The 24,195-nt window shown below is 43.0% G+C and overlaps 1 protein-coding gene and 1 non-coding gene across 4 annotated transcripts in view; both read right to left on the minus strand.

The window, feature by feature from the left end:
* Positions 1–986: 986 nt before the first annotated feature.
* trnastop-uca (transfer RNA opal suppressor (anticodon UCA)) lies at positions 987–1,073 on the minus strand. The gene has a single exon. It is a non-coding gene; the product is annotated as a tRNA-Sec (tRNA).
* Positions 1,074–12,339: 11,266 nt separating this feature from the next.
* The window catches only part of LOC106600485 (G protein-activated inward rectifier potassium channel 3), a 32,050-nt gene continuing 20,194 nt past the window's right edge, over positions 12,340–24,195 (minus strand). For all 3 annotated transcript variants that reach the window (XM_014191862.3, XM_014191861.3, XM_014191860.3), the window contains exons 6-8: positions 14,131–14,328; positions 13,370–13,500; positions 12,340–12,803 (exon numbers count right to left, since the gene is read on the minus strand). In XM_014191862.3, coding sequence (XP_014047337.1) covers positions 12,531–12,803; positions 13,370–13,500; positions 14,131–14,328 — 602 coding nt within the window. In that variant the 3' untranslated portion in view covers positions 12,340–12,530. The remainder of the gene's footprint in view (positions 12,804–13,369; positions 13,501–14,130; positions 14,329–24,195) is intronic.

A 24,195-nucleotide genomic window follows, 5' to 3' on the forward strand; every position in this document is an offset into this window, starting at 1 on the left:
GAGAACAAACCACAAATACACGAGTGTAACACAGGTTGAATAATTGTATTTCTTGAAATGCAAACAATATTCCATGTAACAGACCAAATATATTCCATGAACAGAGTCAAGACTTTATAATGAAAACCATGGAACTCTAATCCATAGTGTCAGTAATGACAATACCCATCTTTTCTGCTTCATAACAGAAGATGGAAGCTCTGCACTCACCTGTGTACATTCCTACCTACTCCTCTCAACTCAAGCCTGTTACATGCATTGGTAACAAAAGCCTGCATATTTAGGCCAAGCACAGGCGCAAAGTCCTTTGTTGGAAATGCAGAAAAAGTGTGGTAGAGAACTTTGTATAATATTGGTTATTTCACCCTAACTTGCGCTGTCATTCATTGCAGGTTGCTTTGATCCATGAAGCGGTTCATGGGTAGTGTGACCTCCAGCCCGTCATTCACTGTAGAACTGGGCTTTTCCCTCCTGACTGTACTGGGTGCGGAAGGTGTAGGCCCAGTTTACTGTCGAGAGAGAAAGGATTTAATGAGTTGGGAGGGGAAAAGAGAGTGAGACAGAGAAATTGTGTGTTTGTGTCAAACAGACAGTCAGACAGACAGAACATTTTGTATTTTTATTTAACCAGGCAAGTCGGTAAAGAACAAATTGTTATTTACAATGACGGCTAACCCCGCCAAACCCTAACCCGGACCACGCTGGGCAAATTGTGCGCCGTCCAATGGGACTCCCAATAACGGCCAGTTGTGATACCGCCTGGAACCAGGGTCTGAGATACAGTGCCTTAGACCGCTGCGCCACTCGGGATACCAAAACTTTCAAACGAAACAAGAGCAGACGCGTAGTTTCAACAAGAGTAGCTATTTATTTCCAAGAGCACTGATACAAATGTTTTTGTTGTTTTAGCGTAGAACATTTATTAGTGAATTCCTATGAATATTATAAGGGGATCAAAGTCTATACATTTGAGCGCTTAGAATTTACGCCCGAAAGGTGGAATTGAACCACTCTGCCGCTAAGCAGCTACAGGTTTGAAGCCTGCACCTCGGACCACCGATGCTCATCTGGACAAAGGGAGAGGAAAATAGGGTATTTTCAGTCATGGCTGAGATGACAGATGTTTTAGATAGAGATAAAACACTTCTCTCCTTATGAAGAAAAATGGAGCATGAGAAGAGGTCAGCAAATCGTGGTTAAAGAGGTTTCTGGCTGTGGATTGATATCCTGGAACTCTTTGCAGAAGGATGACAGGCAAGCAACTTAGAAGTATGGTGTTCGCAGACCAAGGACTTTCTCCTACACATCCATCCAGGACTATATCTGTTGCTCTGGTGTCTGGCAGTTGGATTTTCACCTGAGGATGGGGGAAAAGTTAATATACAGTACCAGTCAAAAGTTTGGACACATCTACTCATTCGAGGGTTTTTCTTTATTTTTACTATTTTCTACATTGTAGAATAATAGTGAATCAAATCAAATGTTATTTGTCACATGCACTGAATACAACAGGTGTGGACCTTACAGTGAAATGCTTACTTACAAGCCCTTAACCAACAATGCAGTTTTAAGAAAAACAAGTGTTAAATAGAAAATAAAAGTAACAAATAATTAAACAGCAGCAGTAAAATAACAATAGTGAGGCTATATACAGGGGGTACCGGTACAGAATCAATGTGCGGGGCACCGGTTAATCGAAGTAATTGGGGAAATAGTTACATTTAGGTAGAGTCAAAGTGACTATGCATTGATAATAAACAGAGAGTAACAGAAGCATAAAAGAGGGGTCTGAGTAGCCCTTTGATTAGCTGTTCAGGAGTCTTATGTTCTCATCGTAGAAGCTGTTTAGAAGCCTCTTGGACCTAGACATGGCACTCCGGTACCGCTTGCCGTTCGGTAGCAGAGAGAAGAGTCTATGACTAGGGTGGCTGGAATCTTTGACAATTTTTAGGGCCTTCCTCTGACATCGCCTGGTATAGAGGTCCTGGATGGCAGGATGCTTGGCCCCAGTGATGTACTGGGCTGCACGCATTACCCTCTGTAGTAACTTGCGGTCGGAGGCCGAGCAGTAGCCATACCAGGCAGTGATGCAACGAGTCAGGATGCTCTCGATGGTGCAGCTGTACAACCTCTTGAGGATCTGAGGACCCATGCCAAATATTTTCAGTCTCCTGAGCGGGAATAGCTGAGTTCAACAGTTTTGTCCTGCCCTCTTCATGACTGTCTTTGTGTGTTTCGACCATGATAGTTTGTTGGTGATGTGGACACCAAGGAGTTTGAAGCTCTCAACCTGCTCCACTTCAGCCCCATCGATGAGAATGGGGGTGTGCTCGGTCCTCCTTTTCCTGGAGTCTACAATCATCTCCTTTGTCTTGATCACGTTGAGGGAGAGGTTGTTGTCCTGGCACCACACGGCCAGGTCTCTGACCTCCTCCATATAGGCTGTCTCATCGTTGTCGGTGATCAGGCCTAGCACTGTTGTGTCATCGGAAAACTTGATTATGGTGTTGGAGTCATGCCTGGCCATGCAGTCATGAGTGAACAGGGAGTACAGGAGGGGACTGAGCATGCACCCCTGAGGGGCCCCTGTGTTGAGGATCAGTGTGGCGGATGTGTTGTTACCTACACTTACCACCTGGGGGCGGCCCGTCAGGAAGTCCAAGATCTAGTTGCAGAGGGAGGTGTTTAGTCCCAGGGTCCTTAGCTAAATTATGAGCTTTGAGGGCACTATGGTGTTGAACGCTGAGCTGTAGTCAATGACTAGCATTCTCACATAGGTGTTCCTTTTGTTCAGGTGGGAAAGGGCAGTGTTGAGTGCAATAGCGATTGCATCATCTGTGGATCTTTTCGGGCGGAATGCAAATTGGAGTGGGTTTCTGGGATAATGGTGTTGATGTGAGCCATGACCAGCCTTTCAAAGCACTTCATGGCTACAGACGTGAGTGCTACGGGTCGGTAGTCATTTAGGCAGGTTAACTTAGTGTTCCTGGGCACAGGGACTATGGTGGTCTGCTTGAAACATGTTGGTATTACAGACTCAGTCAGGGATAGGTTGAAATGCCAGTGAAGACACTTGCCAGTTGGTCAGCGCATGCTCGGAGTACATGTCCTGGTAATCCATCTGGCCCTGCAGCCTTGAGAATGTTGACCTGTTTAAAGGTCTTACTCATATCGGCTACAGAGAGCGTGATCACACAGTCGTCCGTAACAGCTGATGCTCTCATGCATGTTTCAGTGTTACTTTCCTCGAAGTGAGCATAGAAGTAATTTAGCTCATCTGGTAGGCTCGTGTCACTGGGCAGCTCGCTGTGCTTCCCTTTATAGTCTGTAATAGTTTGCAAGCCCTGCCACATCCAACGAGCATCGGAGCCGGTGTAGTACGATTCAATCTTAGTCCTGTATTGAAGCTTTGCCTGTTTGATGTTTTGTCGGAGGGCATAGCGGTATTTCTTATAAGCTTCCGGGTTAGAGTCCCGCTCCTTGAAAGCGACAGCTCTACCCTTTAGCTTAGTGCAGATGTTGCCTGTAATCCATGGCTTCTGGTTTGGGTATGTACATACACCTTAGCCAAATACATTTAAACTCAGTTTTTCACAATTCCTGACATTTAATCCAAGTAAAAATTCCCTGTCTTGGGTCAGTTAGGATCCCCACTTTATTTTAAGAATGTGAAATGTCAGAATAATAGTAGAGAGAATGATTTATTTCAAATGTAATTTTTTCACCACATTCCCAGTGGTTCAGAAGTTTACATACACTCAATTAGTATTTGGTAGCATTGCCTTTAAATTGTTTAACTTGGGTCAAACATTTCAGGTAGCCTTCCACAAGCTTCCCACAATAAGTTGGGTGAATTTTGGCCCATTCCTCCTGGCAGAGCTGGTGTAACTCTAGTCAGGTTTGTAGGCCTCCTTGCTCACACACGCTTTTTCAGTTCTGCCCACAAATTTTTTATAGGATTGATGTCAGGGCTTTGTGATGGCCACTCCAATAGTTTGACTTTGTTGTCCTTAAGCCATTTTGCCACAACTTTGGAAGTATGCTTGGGGTCATTGTCCATTTGGAAGACCCATTTGCGACCAAGCTTTAAGTTCCTGACTGATGTCTTTGCTGTTGTTCTGGTATTGATTTGCACTTTTCGCAACAAAGTGCATTCATCTCTAGGAGACAGCGTCTCCTTCCTGCGCGATATGACGGCTGCGTGGTCCCATGGTGTTTATACTTGCGTACTATTGTTTATACAGATGAACGTGGTACCTTCAGGCATTTGGAAGTTGCTCCCAAGGATGAACCAGACTTTTGGAGGTCTACAATTTTTGGGGCTGATTTTCCCATGATGTCAAGCAAAGAGGCACTGAGTTTGAAGGTAGGCCTTGAAATACACCCACAGGTACACCTCCAATTGACTCAAATTATGTCAATTAGCCTATCAGAAGCTTCTAAAGCCATGACATCATTTTCTGGAATTTTCCAAGCTGTTTAAAGGCACAGTCAACTTAGTGTATGTAAACTTCTGACCCACTTGAATTGTGATACTGTGAATTAAGTGAAATAATCTATCTGTTAACAATTGTTGGAAAAATTACTTGTATCATGCACAAAGTAGATGTCCTAACCGACTTGCCAAAACTATAGTTTGTTAACAAGAAATTTATGGAGTGGTTGAAAAACTAGATTTAATGACTCCAACTTAAGTGTATGTAAACTTCCGACTTCAACTGTACGTACGGTCACTGTGGGGACGACGTCAACGATGCTCTTATTGATGAAGCCAGTGACTGATGTGGTGTACTCCTGAATGCCATCCAAAGAATCCCGGAACACATTCCAGTCTGTGCTAACAAAACAGTCCTGTAGCTTAGCATCTGCTTCATCTGAACACTTTTTTTTATTGACCGAGTCACTGGTGCTTCCTGCTTTAGTTTTTGCTTGTAAGCAGGAATCATGAGGATAGAATTATGGTCAGATTTGCCAAATGGAGGGCGAGGGAGAGCTTTGTACATGTCTCTGTGTGTGGAATAAAGGTGGTCTAGAGTTTTTTCCCCACTGGTTGCACATTTAACATGCTGGTAGAAATGAGGTAAAACGGATGTAAGTTTCCCTGCACTAAAGACATCAAAACTATGAAATAACACATATGGAATCATGTAGTAACCAAAAAAGTGTTAAACAAATCAAAATATATTTCAGATTTTTCAAAGTAGCCACCCTTTGCCACACACACACAGAAAGTGTACACAAGCAAGCCAACAACAAACACAATGACCATTGAGACGTGGGAATAACTGTCTTGTCTTGAATGTTGTTTTATTTTTCTTGACGACTGCAAACTTGTCTCTGTCTCAAATGGCACCTTATTCTCTATACAGTGCACTACTTTTGACCAGGGCCCATAGGGCTAGCCAGCCATTCCATAAATGTTTGAAATTAACTGCCAATATGCCAACATTTCATTCAAACAATGCCCTCAATCCAGTCATACACTGGCTGAAATCAGTGATAGGCCATCAGACTGCTAAACAGCAACCACTAACTCAGAGAGGCTGCTGCCTACATTGAGACCCAATCACTGGCCACTTTAATAAATGGATCACTAGTCGCTTATACAATGCACTCTAAATAATTCCACTTTAATAATGTTTACATATCTTACATTACTAATATCACATGTACATTGAGGGAAAAAAGTATTTGATCCCCTGCTGATTTTGTATGTTTGCCCACTGACAAAGAAATGATCAGTCTATACTTTTAATGGTAGGTTTATTTGAACAATGAGAGACAGAATAACAACAACAAAAAATCCAGAAAAACGCATGTCAAAAATGTTCTAAATTGATTTGAAACAACGCTTCTATTGCATTTATATTCTATTTCTATAGCTTCTTCAAGGTTTCCAAGATGGCGTCGCAGTCAGACGTCCTTTGTCCTCGTCTTGTCCCGTATGTATGTATTTTATGTCTTTTTGTCTTTTTCTTCGCATATCTTTTTGTATATTTTTCTAGATACTCAACTTCAAAACACTCTCCTGCAACCCGCCTCACCAAATGTGGTGCTGATCTGTTTTTTTGGGGGGGGGGTTTCAAAAGTATTATTCACCTCGTAAAGCTATCGCCAGTTTTGTACAACGCGACTCAGACCAGAGCATACCGGACCTATTTTCTCTCCATATCCCCGAATTTCTACCGCAAGCTCTGGACATTTACACCTGGAACTTGCAGCTAGCTAGCTGCTATCCGAGTGACTATTGGCTAATGTCGATTCCGGAGCAAACACCAATTATCCCGAAGCTAGCTAGCTGAAGAGTTCCATCAGCCACTCCTGGGTTACAATCACCTATCCGGACCCGTTTTACTGCCGATGCGGAGCCCCACCGGGCCTTCACGACTGGAATTCCGACGTTATCTGCCCGAGGGAGTTATTCAACTGGCCCCTCCATCACGACGTAACCTGAACGCCCATCTGCTAACTGCGGCCCGCTAATCGTTAGCTGTCTTGAGCATATCGGCTGCTATCTGAACAGGTCTATCGAACAATCTTCTTGGGCCACTATAACTATAACTATTTTGACAATTGGATTGGTCCCCTCTACCACACGGAACCCACTAATCTACCGACGGAAACGCCGGGTGGCTAAAAACAGACCTCCATCTTCTGCTAGCTTGCTACCCATGGCTCGGCTAGCTGTCTGAATCGCCGTGACCCCAACCAACCTCACTACTCACTGGACCCTTATGATCACTCGGCTAAGCACGCCTCTCCTTAATGTCAATATGCCTTGTCCATTGCTGTTCAGGTTAGTGTTTATTGGCTTATTTCAGTGTAGAGCCTCTAGCCCTGCTAATTATACCTTATCCAACCCTTCAGTTCCACCACCCACACATGCGATGACATCACCTGGTTTCAATGATGTTTCTAGAGACAATATCTCTTTCATCATCACTCAATGCCTAGGTTTACCTCCATTGTATTCACATCCTACCATACCTTTTTCTGTACACTTTACCTTGAATCTATGTTATCGCCCCCAGAAACCTGCTCCTTTTACATCCAATTCTCATGGCTCTTAGCCGTACCCTTATCCTACTCCTCCTCTGTTCCTCTGGCGATGTAGAGGTGAATCCAGGCCCTACAGTGCCTAGCTCCACTCCTATTCCCCAGGCGCTCTCTTTTGATGACTTCTGTAATCGTAAAAGCCTTGGTTTCATGCATGTTAACATTAGAAGCCTCCTCCTTAAGTTTGTTTTATTCACTGCTTTAGCACACTCTGCCAACCCGGATGTCTTAGCCGTGTCTGAATCCTGGCTTAGGAAGACAACCAATAACTCTGAAATCTCCATCCTGAACTACAACATTTTCAGACAAGATAGAACAGCCAAAGGGGGCGGTGTTGCAATCTACTGCAGAGATAGCCTGCAGAGTTCTGTCCCAATATCCAGGTCTGCACACAAACAATTTGAACTTCTACTTTTAAAAATCCACCTCTCTAAAAACAAGTCTCTCACAGTTGCCGCCTGCTATAGACCACCCTCTGCCCCCAGCTGTGCTCTGGATACCATATGTGAACTGATTGCCCCCCATCTATCTTCAGAGCTCGTGCTGCTAGGTGACCTAAACTGTGACATACTTAACACCCCGGCCATCCTACAATCTAAGCTTGATGCCCTCAATCTCACACAAATTATCAATGAACCTACCAGGTACAACCCCAATGCCGTAAACAGGGGCACCGTCATAGATATCATCCTAACCAACTTGCCCTCAAAATACACCTCTGCTGTTTTCAACCAAGATCTCAGCAATCACTGCCTCATTGCCTGCATCCGTAATGGGTCTGCGGTCAAACGACCTCCACCCATCACTATCAAATGCTCCCTGAAACACTTCAGCGAGCAGGCCTTTCTAATCGACCTGGCCCGGGTATCCTGGAAGGATATTGACCTCATCCCGTCAGTAGAGGATGCCTGGTTATTTTTTTTAAATGCCTTCCTCACCATCTTAAATAAGCATGCCCCATTCAAGAAATTTAAGAACCAGGAACAGATATAGCCCTTGGTTCTCTCCAGACCTGACTGCCCTTAACCAACACAAAAACATCCTGTGGCGTTCTGCATTAGCATTGAACAGCCCCCGTGAAATGCAACTTTTTAGGGAAGTTAGAAACCAATATACACAGGCAGTTAGAAAAGCCAAGGCTAGCTTTTTCAAGCAGAAATTTGCTTCCTGCAACACAAACTCAAAAAAGTTCTGGGACATTGTAAAATCCATGGAGAATAAGAGCACCTCCTCCCAGCTGCCCACTGCACTGAGGATAGGAAACTCTGTCACCACCAATAAATCCACTATAATTGAGAATTTCAATAAGCATTTTACTACGGCTGGCCATGCTTTCCACCTGGCCACCCCTACCCCGGTCAACAGCACTGCACCCCCCACAGCAACTCGCCCAAACCTTCCCCATTTCTCCTTCTCCCAAATCCAGTCAGCTGATGTTCTGAAAGAGCTGCAAAATCTGGACCCCCACAAATCAGCCTGGCTAGACAATCTGGACCCTTTCTAAAATTATCTCCCGAAATTGTTGCAACCCCTATTACTAGCCTGTTCAACCTCTCTTTCGTGTCGTCTGAGATTCCCAAAGATTGGAAAGCTGCTGTCATCCCCCTCTTCAAAGGGGTGGACACTCTTGACCCAAACTGCTACAGACCTATATTCATCCTACCCTGCCTTTCTAAGGTCTTCGAAAGCCAAGTTAACAAACAGATCACCGACCATTTCGAATCCCATCGTACCTTCTCCGCTATGCAATCTGGTTTCAGAGCTGGTCATGGGTGCACCTCAGCCACGCTCAAGGTCCTAAACGATATCTTAACCGCCATCGATAAGAAACAGTACTGTACAGCCGTATTCATTGACCTGGCCAAGGCTTTCGACTCTGTCAATCACCACATCCTCATCGGCAGACTCAGCAGCCTTGGTTTCTCAAATGATTGCCTCGACTGGTTCACCAACTACTTCTCCGACAGAGTTCAGTGTGTCAAATCTGAGGGCCTGTTGTCCAGGCCTCTGGCAGTCTCTATGGCGGTGCCACAGGGTTCAATTCTTGGGCCGACTCTCTTCTCTGTATATATCAATGATGTCGCTCTTGCTGCTGGTGAGTCTCTGATCCACCTCTATGCAGACGACACCATTCTGTATACTTCTGGCCCCTCTTTGGACACCGTGTTAACAACCCTCCAGATGAGCTTCAATGCCATACAACTCTCCTTCCGTGGCCTCCAACTGCTCTTAAATACAAGTAAAACTAAATGCATGCTCTTCAATTGATCGCTGCCTGCACCTGCCCGCCCGTCCAGCATCACTACTCTGGACGGTTCTGACCTAGAATATGTGAACAACTATAAATACCTAGGTGTTTGGTTAGACTGTAAACTCTCCTTCCAGACTCACATAAAACATCTCCAATCCAAAGTTAAATCTAGAATTGGTTTCCTATTTCGCAACAAATCATCCTTCACTCATGCTGCCAAACATACCCTCGTAAAACTGACCATCTTACCGATCCTCGACTTTGGCGATGTCATTTACAAAATAGCCTTCAACACACTACTCAACAAATTGGATGCAGTCTATCACAGTGCCATTTGTTTTGTCACCAAAGCCCCATATACTACCTACCACTGCGACCTGTACGCTCTCGTTGGCTGGCCCTCGCTTCATACTCGTCGCCAAACCCACTGGCTCCAGGTCATCTACAAGACCCTGCTAGGTAAAGTCCCGCCTTATCTCTGCTCGCTGGTCACCATAGAAGCACCCACCCGTAGCACGCATTCCAGCAGGTATATCTAACTTGTCACCCCCAAAGCCAATTCCTCCTTTGGTCGCCTCTCCATCCAGTTCTCTGCTGCCAATGACTGGAACGAACTACAAAAATCTCTGAAACTGGAAACACTTATCTCCCTCACTAGCTTTAAGCACCAGCTGTCAGAGCAGCTTACAGATCACTGCACCTGTACATAGCCCATCTATAAATAGCCCAAACAACTACCCCTTCCCCTACTGTATTTATTTATTTTGCTCCTTTTCACCCCAGTATTTCTACTTTGCACACTCATCTACTGTCAAATCTTCCATTCCAGTGTTTTAATTGCTATATTGTATTTACTTCGCCACCATGGCCTATTTATTGCCTTTACCTCCCTTATCTCACCTCATTTGCTCACATTGTATATAGACATGTTTTTCTACTGTATTATTGACTGTATGTTTGTTTTACTCCATGTGTAACTCTGTGTTGTTATATGTGTTGAACTGCTTTGCTTTATCTTGGCCAGGTCGCAGTTGTAAATGAGAACTTGTTCTCAACTTGCCTACCTGGTTAAATAAAGGTGTATTAAATAAAAATGATGTGCCAGTCCCAAAAACGGGGAATGTGTTGGTCGTACTGCTGTTTCCTGGGAGACGGTTGCTCAGCTTTTTTCGATGCCATGGAGACCGTGACGACGTCATCTCCTTTTAGACGAGTGTGAGTGGCGAGAACCATAGAACGATACTATTACGTTCTAATTATTTGAGTAAAACAACAACAGAACATGTCAGACTGGCACTCATACTCAGATCTGAAATGACAGGATAGGTGAAATCCGCGAGGTGAAGCAAATACCATATTTGTTAAACTTATTCATTATTTTCAGATGCTTAGGATTTCTTGGGAATTCAGCACACCTCTCTCCTCTCTTTGACCCTCTGGTCCTCAGAATTCATTTGACTCTCTGGTCCTCAGAATTCATCCTCTCCTCTCCCATGTTCTTCTCTCTCACTGGGTTGTCACTTGCTACTACAGCCACAATGTCAAAATTGGCTATATCATAAAAATGAATAAAAACAAAAATGAACTTTTTGGACTTCATTTAAGGTTAGTCATAAGGTTAGCAGTGTGGTTAAAGTTAGTTTTCAAATCATATTTTAAGAATGGAAATTGTACAAATAGGTGGTGTTTTGCCATAATTCTGAATTTGTGGCTGTGGTAACTAGTGATGACCATCTCCCTGAGCATGACCCTGTTGCCTAGGAAACAGCAGGACCCCTCACTGTACCAGCCAACAGGCCTGTGCTCTTCAGTTCCATCGTGAGGACAAGATAGGGATTTCATCCTAGGGATTGGTGAACTGGTACACTAGTCTCTTCTCACAGATGATTTGTCAAGTATTGCCAATAGACTCTAACCCAGATTGTCTCACACAAAACAAATTGTTGGACAAATGGATTGACAGATGTCAAATTGTTCAGTGAACCAGTATACCCCAAAGGATTAACAGTGAAAAAGTACAATAAAGACCACATTGATAAAAGTGAGGGGCAAAGATGAAGAAAGTTTGGGGAAAAGATGACAAAAGTTGGTGTGGAATATAGTTTATTAATTCTTATAGAATTAATTTGTCAATATTAAAAACGCTCACATATGTACACAGCAGCAGAAGCAGGAGGTTGGGCTAAGCTGAGCAGGACATTGTGCTTAAATCCTATGAGGCTATCAAAAGAAGATATTTCATTGTGCTACTTACATTCTATGTGAAAGCGCACTGAAACATTCCCAAGAGAGCAAATGCTTGGTTTTATCTCAAAGCTTGTCGGATAATACTTCCACTACTCACCCTATTGGGATGGGGTCAGTGATGAGCTACAGTACTTGTGATGTGAACATTTAAGTGAACACAGAAATGAATTTATATCTAAATGAGTCACAAAATGGAGGTTGTTTTAATGTCATCCATTCTTAATGTACAGTTCTATATATATTTTAAAACAATCCTTGTTTTGTTTTTTAGATACAGATTTAGAGATACCATTTCAATCTATTCCTTTATATCCTCCTTTATATCCTCTTCTATCACACTCTATCCCATTATCTGTAATACATCTTTACTTTTTAAACATTGACTCTCCCATTCAGCCAACACATGACATGCTTCTCTTTCTGTCTCTGAACGTTCCAGAATGTTCCAAAACAAGCTGCTCTTTCTATGTCTCTGAACATTTCAGTATCTTACCTGGCTGAACATCCTCTTTCCTGACTAAGAATTGTCAATATTTCATTCTTTGAAATAACAGTGTATTAATTAATATCATGTATGTTGGCAGAGGTGATTAGAGCAATAACAATAGAAGATAGAATATAGAATATAATTCTAGTATAGCACAGACGCTCATGGTAAGAATTAAATATCATAAAGACAAAATGTAATTGATATAATTTGTCATTTCTAGTCAGTGTTATTAAACAAAGCAATGAAGTAGCAATGAGCCTTTTTAAACCACCCATCTCTCCCTTGGGAACAAATGTTCTATGGCTGTATACTATACATTAGCTAAAAGTAATTTACAGTACTGTAGTTGTGGGTCCTCCTGTCATGACATTGATTGAAAGTATGTCCCAAATGGCAGCCTATTCCCTATATAGTACAGGGCTTTGGTCAAAAGTAGTGCACTGTATAGGGGATAGGGTGCCATTTTGGAACTCTACCAGATCTACTTTACGCCTCTGATTCTGACTGGTCGGTGGTGACACAACCATTCAACTCTCCTGGTCCTGACTGCTCTTGTATTCTAGTGATCTCTCCGACAATAAATGTGGGACCAACGACCCCTCCTTTCCCATTGTCTAGCTGCTTTCCTGATTGGTTGGTCAGAGACGATCCCTCCCATTTCTCTTCATCCAGTTTACTGGAGATCGACCAATACAGATGAGCCTCCAATCGGGCCGCAGCCAATGAGAGTTCGTGCGCTGAGCAGGAGGGAGTGTCCACCTAAGGGGAAAATAGGTATTAGCTGCAGTTATCAGACACAACTTGAAAGAAGACTTTCAAAATCAGGGTAAAATCATTTGTGACATGACAAGAGTAAAAAAGAGGAAACACACCAGATGGGCAAACGGTTAAACTGTGTTGTTTTGTTCTAGTGGTAGTGATGCACATAGCCAGGTACATGATTAAAAGCAGCTGTTTATTTCCACATGTTGAATCGCCACCGCTCGGCGACATCCAGCATGTGATTGCTAACACTTCTTTTTATTTATTTATTTAACCTTTATTTAACTAGGCAAGTCAGTTAAGAACAAATTCTTATTAACAATGATGGCCTATCCCGGCCAAACTCGGATGACGCTGGGCCAATTGTGCACCGTCCTATGGGACTCCCAATCACGTCCAGATGTGATTCAGCCTGGATACGAATCAGGGACTGTAGTGATGCCTCGTGCACTGAGATGCAGTGCTTTAGACCGCTGCGCCACGCGGGAGCACCAACACACCGCGGCCCTTGCTGCTTTCAGCCTTTCCTCTTTCTGGAGTGTTGCGTGTTTGTGTGTTCTTACCTCAAAGGTTTGATGGAAGGCACCATAGTCGATGTCAAAGAACCCTTCGGCCAGTGACATCATAGGGCTGAACCTGTGACCCCATTGGACCTCATCTGCCAGGTAAGAGCTCCGCGCCTGGCATGTCATACCTGGGGGTGCCAACACACACGCACGCACACACACACACACACACACACACACACACACACACACACACACACACACACATAGTGAGAACACATACTGTATTAACCTTCCCTGGCAGCTCACCTTCAGCTACTATGATGACTAAGCAAATATTTTCTTAGTGAGCGGTAAAGTCACTTCCACTTTCAAAGCATGGTGCACCCATAGGTCTCATATAATTCACTGTGTGTGTATGTGTGTGTGTGAGCAGGATCTCTGTGTGTGCACCACACTATACAACAGTCTCATAACAGATCATGAGAACAGGCAGAGGCATAGTTCAAATAGTATACAAACTGTTAATAAATATGGTGTGCGTATGTGAACTTGAAGAAGCTGTACACGAAATGTGTTGTCCGTTGCTTCACTGCAAATGAAAAATAAATGAAGTAAAGTAGGTTGCCTGTCTTTTCTAGTGTGCGGTTTTTACACTTGTTTTTTAATAGTTTGCCATTTGGGATTCAGGATATTGACTAACCAATGTCCCCCACCATTCTTTCCAGGATGACGGCCCTATTGCCTTTGGGCCCTGGTCAAAAGTTGTGCACTATATATTGAATAGGGTGACATTTGAAACGCAGCCATGGACTAACCTGTGGCCTCCACCATTCCCTCCAGGATGACGACCATTTCGAAGTCGTCTTTCTCCAGCTGGCCTTGAGACATGTCCCAGAAGGGCGAGCGGTGGTCAATCTCGTGGGAGATGACCAGTGGAGACACCAGGAACAGGCGGTCGTCCCCTGTCTCAAAACCGACACTGATGTCTGTCTGGTCCAGAGGGATAAACTCACCTGGAGAGGAGGAAGAGGGCGAAAGGGGGTGAGATGGAGAGGGGGTGAAGGGGAGGGAGAGCGATGGAGAGGCAGGGCGAGATGAGGAGGAGGGAGAGCACGAGAGAGCAGGTGAGAAGTGATTTATAAGACCTTCAGGGCTAGGTTTTCAGTCCAGGACTAGGATTAATCTGTGGACAGGAAATATGCCCTTAGTGAGCATATAGTGTACCAGTAAAAAGTTTGGACACAACTACTCATTCAAGGATTTTTATTAAATTTGACTATTTTCTACATTGTAGAAAAATAGTGAAGACATCAAAACTATGAAATAACACAAATGGAATCATGTACAAACCAAAAAAGTGTTAAACAAATCAAAATATATTTTAGATTCTTCAAAGTAGCCACCCTTTGCCTTGATGATAGCTTTGTACACTCTTGGCATTCTCTCAACCAGCTCAATCATGAGGTAGTCACCTGGAATGCATTTCAATTAACAGGTGTGCCTTGTTAAAAGTTAATTTGTGGAATTTCTTTCCTTCTTGATGCATTTGAGCCAATCAGTTGTGTTGTGACAAGGAAGGGGTGGTATACAGAAGAAGAAGAAAATACCAAGTCCATATTATGGCAAGAACAGCTCAAATAAGCAAAGAGAAATTACAGTCCATCATTACCTTAAGACATGGAGGTCAGTCAATGCGGAAAATGTCAAGAACATTTAAAGTTTCTTCAAGTGCAGTCGCAAAAACCATCAACCGCTATGATGAAACTGGCTCTCATGAGGACCGCCACAGGAAAGGAAGACCAAGAGTTACTTCTGCTGCAGAGGATAAGTTCATTAGAGTTAACTGCATCTCAGATTGTAGCCCAAGTAACAGACACATCTCAACATCAACTGTTCAGAGGAGACTGCGTGAATCAGGCCTTCATGGTCGATTTTCTGCAAAGTAACCACTACTAAAGGACACCAATAAGAAGAAGAGACTTGCTTGGACCAGGAAACACGAGCAAAGGACATTAGACCGGTGGAAATCTGTCCTTTGGTCTGATGAGTCCAAATTTGAGATTTTTGGTTCCAACCACCATGTTTTTGTGAGACGCAGAGTAGGTGAACGAATGATCTTCGCATGCATGATTCCCATCGTGATGCAAAGAGGAAGAGATGTGATGGTGTGGGTGTGCTTTGCTGGTGACACTGTCATTGATTTATTTAGAATTTCAAGGCACACTTAAACAGCATAGCTACCACAGAATTATGCAGCGATACACCATCCCATCTGGTTTGCGCTTAGTGGGAATGTAATTTGTTTTTCAACAGGACAATGACCCAAAACACACCTCCAGGCTTTTACCAAGAAGGAAAGTGATGGAGTGCTGCATCAGATGATCTGGCCTCCACAATCACCAAATTGAGATAGTTTGGGATGAGTTTGACCACAGAGTGAAGGAAAAGCAGCCAACAAGTGCTCAGCGTATGTGGGAACTCCTTCAAGACTGTTGGAAACGCATTCCTCATGAAGCTGGTTGAGAGAATGCCAAGAGTTTGCGAAGTAGTCATCAAGGCAAAGGGTGACTATTTGAAGAATCTCAAAATGTTTTTTTGATTTCACACTTTTTTGGATACTATATGATTCCATATGTGCTATTTCATAGTTATGATGTCTTCACTGTTAGATTCTAATTCTCAGAGTAAAAACTCGACGGACACTATGAAAGCTTAAACCAAGTTTATTCTTCCCAGAGGATCAATACAGCTGCAATAGACAAAAACCTTTTCACACAAGCAGTGATATTTAACCCTTTCTCCTAGGCTGTCTCCTCCTACACATCTGAACAAACATTTTATCTTTACTGCAGGGCAGGACACTAAGTGATACGGTCCATAAACTTTTATTTCTCCCTTAACGTGAATTGACCTAATCTCACTAATCTATGGCTCACTCCCCTTATCAATGCCTGCCACATGTGATCGCTTTCCCTACGCTCAGTACATTCCAAGCTTAATTGCTCCCACCATGTACTTTCCTCCTACAGATAGCCGAGGGGCTACACCAGAGGTTAATGGTTTTAGCACCCCTCATTTCTCTATTACGACTAATGATTAATAAGTATTTAAAGTTCATAAATGGGGTAGTATATATCAGTGCCTTCAGAAAGTAATCATACCCCTTGACTTTTTTCACATTTTGTTACGTTACAGCCTTATTCTAAAATGGATTACATTTAAAAAAAATCCTCAGCAATCTACATAAAATACCCCATAATGACAAAGTGGATCACGGTTCTACAGAGATATCTCTCCCTCCTGCAGAGGGGAGAGGTATAGAGGGATTGATGGGGGGGTTATGATACCCCACGCCCATTGTAAATCTTAAAGCAGCAGACGAATCCTTTGTCCTTTAGTGTTTAGGATTGGAATGTCTGTTTGGGCCTATTGGAGAATCTACCTCAGAACTGTAACATGCAATAAATGGACTTTGGGACGTTATATTTCATCAGCCAAAATGGTGGTAACAATGATAGATGGAATATGAAAATGAATGTCGATTTTGTTATGTTATTAAAAGTTAAATCAAGACGTTATAACGAAAACATTCTAACTAACTTGAAGAGTTTTCATAATGTGTATGTGATGTTTACATACTTTGTTGTGTAGAAAATATCCAGATGAAAGATAATGTTTCGGTTACGATAAGACTGTGATTTTAGTTGTCTAAATGAGATCATAGCAATTTATAATATCTTGACTCGTAACTAGCTACGCCCCAGGGAACCCAGAGAGCATGTCATAAAGACGGGAACGCCCTTCCTACCCTGGGGTATAAAACATGTGAGTTAAGAATTTACATATCAGGCTAAGTTTACCACGCGATGCTGCTGAGGTTTACAACTAATCGTGACCCCGAAACGCAACACAAGGTTCAAGACCAAAAAAAATATCTGAACAATCAAGTTTATGGTGGAGTAGCTACTGTATCTAAGAAGGTGAATTCAAGAAGGATCAACCAGTTATTCTCTTCACATCATCGGTTGTCTACAAGGCCCTCCTACCCAAGCTGGGAGTGTCGGCACAGCTGATTAGCATCCTAAGAAGCCCACTCTCACAGAACGAGTGCAAGGAAACAGATGAATAAGAGAAAGGACATTGTGACATCTTGTGGACAATCAGAGACTTACACCTGAAGACGAAAGACCAGACCATCAGATATACCCAACGGAGACCTTCAACACATAAATACATGCATTACAATTCAGCTTGTGCTATCAGTGACCTCTGGTGGTGAAGAATCGCCAGTAATTGTTTAAATAATTCAGGTTACACTGAATGATATCATTTTACACTTTCTACATTAACTTAGATAAAGCAACGCTTTCAGGTTAATTAAAGTTGAATTCCCAAATAGCCTAGACAAGTTTGATTTATCATTAAAATTGATTAATCAATCAAATTTGCTTTTGCAAGTTCATTATTAGCACAACTCTCACATTACTGATCCAGTATTGATGAACGTTTATAAACTGATTTAAATCGTGTTTGCAGCTTCCAACTCAAAACCCAAACTTTACATAAATTGAAATAACTGATAATCATAACAATGAGCAAGCTATCAGATGGGTTGCCCCCCATTCTCCCGCTAATAAGCGAACCCTCAGCCATGGAAAGATTGATCGCTGACCTCAGCAGCGATACAAATCTTAACTATGCCGAGGGGCTGAAAATGTTAGATTTCGATGCCATAAGCGGAAAAACTAGAGAAATTGCGACAGACACTCTCCAAAATAGACCATCAGGCACATGCTTTGTGAAGGTTCTCTCCAGTTTAGCCCTAAACTATGCCCACCAGCAGAGATGAACAGTGGTCCAATACCTCAGTGCCCAGCAGAGGTACGAGCAGGAAGCAGTGGAGTTGAAGGGACAGGTGGAGAGAACCAGGAAGTTGACGATAAAAGCCGACAAAGACAAGCTGCTGCTCACCGAGAAACTGCGTCTGAGAACAGATCAGTTGAAAGATCTGGCTAACACTTATGACAAAGAACATGAACAAACTCTTGACCAAGTCCGTATTCTACAGGAACAACTTGTTTTAGCAAAAAATAAATACGATGAAGTCCACGCAAAACTAGATTAATCTGACGAGCTAGCTAAAAATGGGGGCGAGCAACTTGATGCCCTGCAAACAGTTTGAATGGAACCACTCAAAGCAATAATGTTCAATTCCAAAAGCTGCAGATAAAAGACGATCAGTTAATGAACAAGTTGGATGACAAAACAGCGGAACTCCTTGAAGTCGCTGATTTAATGAACGATGAGAAAGCCCAGGTGAGAAAGTTGGAAAAAGTGACCTCTAAGCAAAATGAGGACATCGCATCACTAAATCTCTCGCTCCGCACTCGAGACCTCTCCCTGCATACCATGAGAGATACAGTTGAAGTCGGAAGTTTTCATACACTTAGGTTGGAGTCATTAAAACTCGTTTTTTCAACCACTCCACAAATTTCTTGTTAACGAACTATAGTTTTGGCAAGTCGGTTAGGACATCTACTTTGTGCATGACACAAGTAATTTTTCCAACAATTGTTTACAGACAGATTAAGTTAAATAATTCACAGTATCAGAATTCAAGTGGGTCAGAAGTTTACATACACCAAGTTGACTGTCCCTTTAACTTCTTGGTGACAGGGGGCAGTATTCGGAAATTCAGATGAATAACGTGCTCAAATTAAACTGCCTGCTACTCGGGCCCAGAAGGTAGGATATGCATATTATTAGTAGATTTGGATAGAAAACACTCTGAAGTTTCTAAAACTGTTTGAATGATGTCTGTGAGTATAACAGAACTCATATGGCAGGCAAAAACCTGAGAAAAAAATCCAACCAGGAAGTGGTTTGTAGTTTTTCAAGTGATTCCCTATCCAAACTACAGTGTCTGGGGTCATTTTGCACTTCCTAAGGCTTCCACTAGATGTCAACAGTCTTTAGAACCTTGTTTCATGCTTCTACTGTTACTGGGGAGAGAATAAGAGCTGTCTCAAGCCTGGGACCAATGAGTTGTTTACTGTGCAGGCACGCAGGCGCACCGTTCCTTCTTTTTTCCTCTGTAATGAATACGCTATTGTCCGGTTGGAATATTATCGAAGACTTATGTTAAGGAGAAGTGTATCTATAATTCTTTCAATAACTGTTGTAAATTTTATCAACGTTCATGATGAGTATTTTTGTAAATTGATGTGCTCATTCACCGGAGGTTTTGGAGGCAATACATTTTCTGAACATCACGCGCCAATGTAAAATGGGGTTTTTGGATATAAATATGAACTTTATCGAACAAAACATACATGTCCCTAGCGTCCCAGAGAGGTTAAACAGCTTGGAAAATTGCAGAAAATGATGTCATGGCTTTAGAAGCTTCTGATAGGCTAATTGACATCATTTGAGTCAATTGGAGGTGTACCTGTGGATGTATTTCAAGGTCTACCTTCAAACTCAGTGCCTCTTTGCTTGACATCAAGGGAAAATCAAAAGAAATCAGCCAAGACCTCCACAAGTCTCGTTCATCCTTGTGAGCAATTTCCAAATGCCTGAAGGTACCACGTTCATCTGTACAAACAATAGTACGCAAGTATAAACACAATGGGACCACACAGCCGTCATACCGTCATACCGCTCAGGAAGGAGACACGTTCTGTCTCCTTGAGATTAATGTATTTTGGTGCGAAAGTGCAAATCAATCCCAGAACAACAGCAAAGGACCTTGTGAAGATGCTGGAGGAAACAGGTACAAAAGTATCTATATCCACAGTAAAACGAGTCCTATATTGACATAACCTGAAAGGCCACTCAGCAAGAAAGAAGCCACTGCTCCAAAACCGCCATTAAAAAAGCCAGACTATGGTTTGCAACTGCACATGGGGACAAAGATCGTACTTTTTTGAGAAATGTCCTCTGGTCTGATGAAACAAAAATACAACTGTTTGGCCATAATGACCATCGTTATGTTTGGAGGAAAAAGGGGGAGACTTGCAAGCCGAAAACACCATCCCAACCGTGAAGCACGGGAGTGGCAGCATCATGTTGTGGGGGTGCTTTGCTGCAGGAGGGACTGGTGCACTTCACAAAATAGATGGCATCATGAAGTAGGAAAATTATGTGGATATATTGAATCAACATCTCAAGACATCAGTCAGGAAGTTAAAGCTTGGTCATAAATGGGTCTTCCAAATGGACAATGATCCCAAGCATACTTCCAAAGTTGTGGCAAAATGGGTTAAGGACAACAAAGTCAAGGTATTGGAGTGGGCATCACAAAGCCCTCACCTCAATCCTATAGAGAATTTGTGGGCAGAACTGAAAAAGCGTGTGCGAGAAGGAGGCCTACAAACCTGACTCAGATACACCAGCTCTGTCAGGAGGAACGGGCCAAAATTCACCCAACTTATTGTGGGAAGCTTGTGGAAGCTACCCAAAACGTTTGACCAAATTTAAACAATTTAAAAGAAATTCTACCAAATAATAATTGAGTGTATGTAAACTTCTGACCCACTGGGAAGGTGATGAAAGAAATAAAAGCTGAAATAAATAATTCTCTCTACTATTATTCTGACACTTCACATTCTTAAAATCTGCTGCTCTTCCTCCCGGGGAAGGACTGCCCGTTCCATGATCTCGCCATCACGGTTGACAACTCCCTTGTGTCCTCCTCCCAGAGTGCTAAGAACCTTGGCGTGATCCTGGACAACACCCTGTCGTTCTCAACTAACATCAAGGCGGTGACCCGATCCTGTAGGTTCATGCTCTACAACATTCGCAGAGTACGACCCTGCCTCACACAGGAAGCGGCGCAGGTCCTAATCCAGGAACTTGTCATCTCCCGTCTAGATTACTGCAACTCGCTGTTGGCTGGGCTCCCTGCCTGTGCCTTTAAACCCCTACAACTCATCCAGAACGCCGCAGCCCGTCTGGTGTTCAACCTTCCCAAGTTCTCTCACGTCACCCCGCTCCTCCGCTCTCTCCACTGGCTTCCAGTTGAAGCTCGCATCCGCTACAAGACCATGGTGATTGCCTACGGAGCTGTGAAGGGAACGGCGCCTCCATACCTTCAGGCTCTGATCAGGCCCTACACCCAAACAAGGGCACTGCGTTCATCCACCTCTGGCCTGCTGGCCCCCCTACCTCTGAGGAAGCACAGTTTCCGCTCAGCCCAGTCAAAACTGTTCGCTGCTCTGGCACCCCAATGGTGGAACAAGCTCCCTCACGACGCCAGGACAGCGGAGTCAATCACCACCTTCCGGAGACACCTGAAACCCCACCTCTTTAAGGAATACCTTGGATAGGATAAAGTAATCCTTCTAACCCCCCCTCCCCTTAAAAGATTTAGATGCACTATTGTAAAGTGGTTGTTCCACTGGATATCATAAGGTGAATGCACCAATTTGTAAGTCGCTCTGGATAAGAGCGTCTGCTAAATGACTTAAATGTAAATGTAAATGTAAAATAAAGTGGGGATCCTAACTGACCTAAGACAGGGAATTTGTACTAGGATTAAATGTCAGGAATTGTGAGAAACTGAGTTTAAATGTATTTGGCTAAGGTGTGTCATGACGTTGGCCTCTTTGAGTACAGGGAGGACAGTTGACCCCCTCCCCCCTTGCACCATCCCCCAACCTACCTTCCCCCACCCAGTCCCTGTGTGAAGGAGTGGTAAAATTCCAGAGAAGAGTCTCTGGCCACATGGCCCATAGAGAGACACAGGAAATTCTTCCAACTCACAGAATTGGGGAGCCAAGCGACATTTGTGTTCTGGAGAAGGTATGAAAGATTGGTGAAGAATCCAGCTACGAACTGGTCCGCTTGGTACAATTTTGTGATACTCAGAAGAGACAATATAGCCATATTACCATAAAACGGTTTATATAATAGCCTCAGCCTTGAGACTTGCATTCACATGGTTGTATAGAATGTATTAATAAGGATAAAGCTATTTGTAATACATTGAGATGCTATGTACTGATGTTAATGTGATAGAATTATATTTCTGTACCAAGCTTAACTCAGTCATCGGCACGCCCCCAGGGACACAGACAGGACCAGGCGTCATGTGACATGTTCACTATAAAACTATACCCTGATTTACATTTCTCCAGACCAGGCCTCCACTCAATTGATGAGTTGGCCAATAGGTTTGACCATCCAACCCATCTACTGAAAGTGAACCATACCACGTGGTTAACTTTTAGACTATTGATACCGACAGAATAAGAACAAGTCTTTGATATTAATTATTAGTCTGCAGCTAAGTAAATTATATCATTGAACGCGAAGACCAACGAAACATCCATTCTATGACGACATTAATGAATGTCGCTTTGAAAGATCCATTCTAACCGAGACAGAGAGAGAGAGAGACAAAACTCTCCACAGAACGACGCTCCAACAAGGATCCCGACGACACACTGAGCGTAAATATATATTGATTGCAATTGTTCCCGAATGAGTGAGCGTTCAATTGTCAATTGTTAATATTAATGAACTCTGTAGGGTCTTCTCAGCTGCCCTTTATGACCCATTGTCTAACAGACCAGCCATGCCTGTTTTTGCCCACTAGGGCACATTACTCTACCAATTCTTTGTGATGATAATTACTGTTTGTATACTTTCTGTGAATTAATTAGTTTAGTAAATAAATGATTTTAAGACAATTGATGTATGGAAGACTCTTAGTAAAGACTGGGTTCGTGCAGATACAACAATTTACGATGTTTGGAATGAGACTGGACGCGAGGTAAAATACACCATTTAAACCAGAAGATAATCGGCCTATACTGTAATAGTATATAATATATAATGTTATAATATAGGAAAGTTATATTAGGAAAATTATAACTTTAATCTGAATATTTTCCTTGGTGCCCCGATCTCCTAGTTAATTACAATTAAACGATGAATCAGTTTGATCGCGTGATAATAATTACAGGGAGTTAATTGATAAACGTGTCTTCAGTTTAATGTTACCCCAAAGACACGACAGGTGTATGTAAACTTTCGACTTCAACTGTAAGTATGAGGCCATCCTAGAGCAAGTGCGACACTCACGTGTCTAAAATAAATACCCTAGGCTCCCAGGTGGACTCTGCGATGCAGCAGAATAACACACTTAGGTACCATCTGGAGGAACTCTAGAACAGTCACGCACTATCGCAGGTCTACCCAACCGAGCAACCTAGCTCACATCCAGATCTCAGGGAACAAAGGAATGTAGACGACAGGAGATTTCAGACTTCACGTCTCTTAGGGGTCCCTCAGTCTTTTCCTCTTTGCCATTCGGCCCAGAGTAACATGGCGCGTCCTTGCCTACAAAACCAAAGCTTGGCTTTACCTCTTGGCCTTTCGGCCCACAATTCCCCACCGGAGGGTGCCGATGCTCCCTGCGCACTTGGCGGGGATCACCTTGACAAAATCATCAGAAAGTTCTGCATCTTTCCAGGAAAGCCGACACTGACGTTCTTAGCAGACATAGAGGACGCCTTGGATGGCTACCCTAATGCTACAAATACCGACAGGCTTTACCTGTTGAAGTGAACGTCCAACAGACATGTAACAAGGTTCATCCGTCTACAACAACAACACGTTCAAAAAGACTACGTTAAACTTGCCACGGCTTTGAAATTATAATTCACTGGTTCTGCGACTCGCAAACACGACAGCTCATTGGCTAACAATGCCAAACAAGCTTAGAATGAACACCCACAAGCCTAATATCATAGGCTTCGTTCAGCTTACTTTGGCATGTTCACTGAAACAGGAATGGAAGAGCTATTGCCATTCAAACAAATGTTTCTGTCGAGTGTCATCTGATGAAGATCATCAAAGGTTAGTGCTGCATTTAG

This window comes from Salmo salar, chromosome 03 (genome assembly GCF_965601325.2).
Source record: "Salmo salar chromosome 03, fSalSal1, whole genome shotgun sequence".
Taxonomy (NCBI): Eukaryota; Metazoa; Chordata; class Actinopteri; order Salmoniformes; family Salmonidae; genus Salmo; species Salmo salar.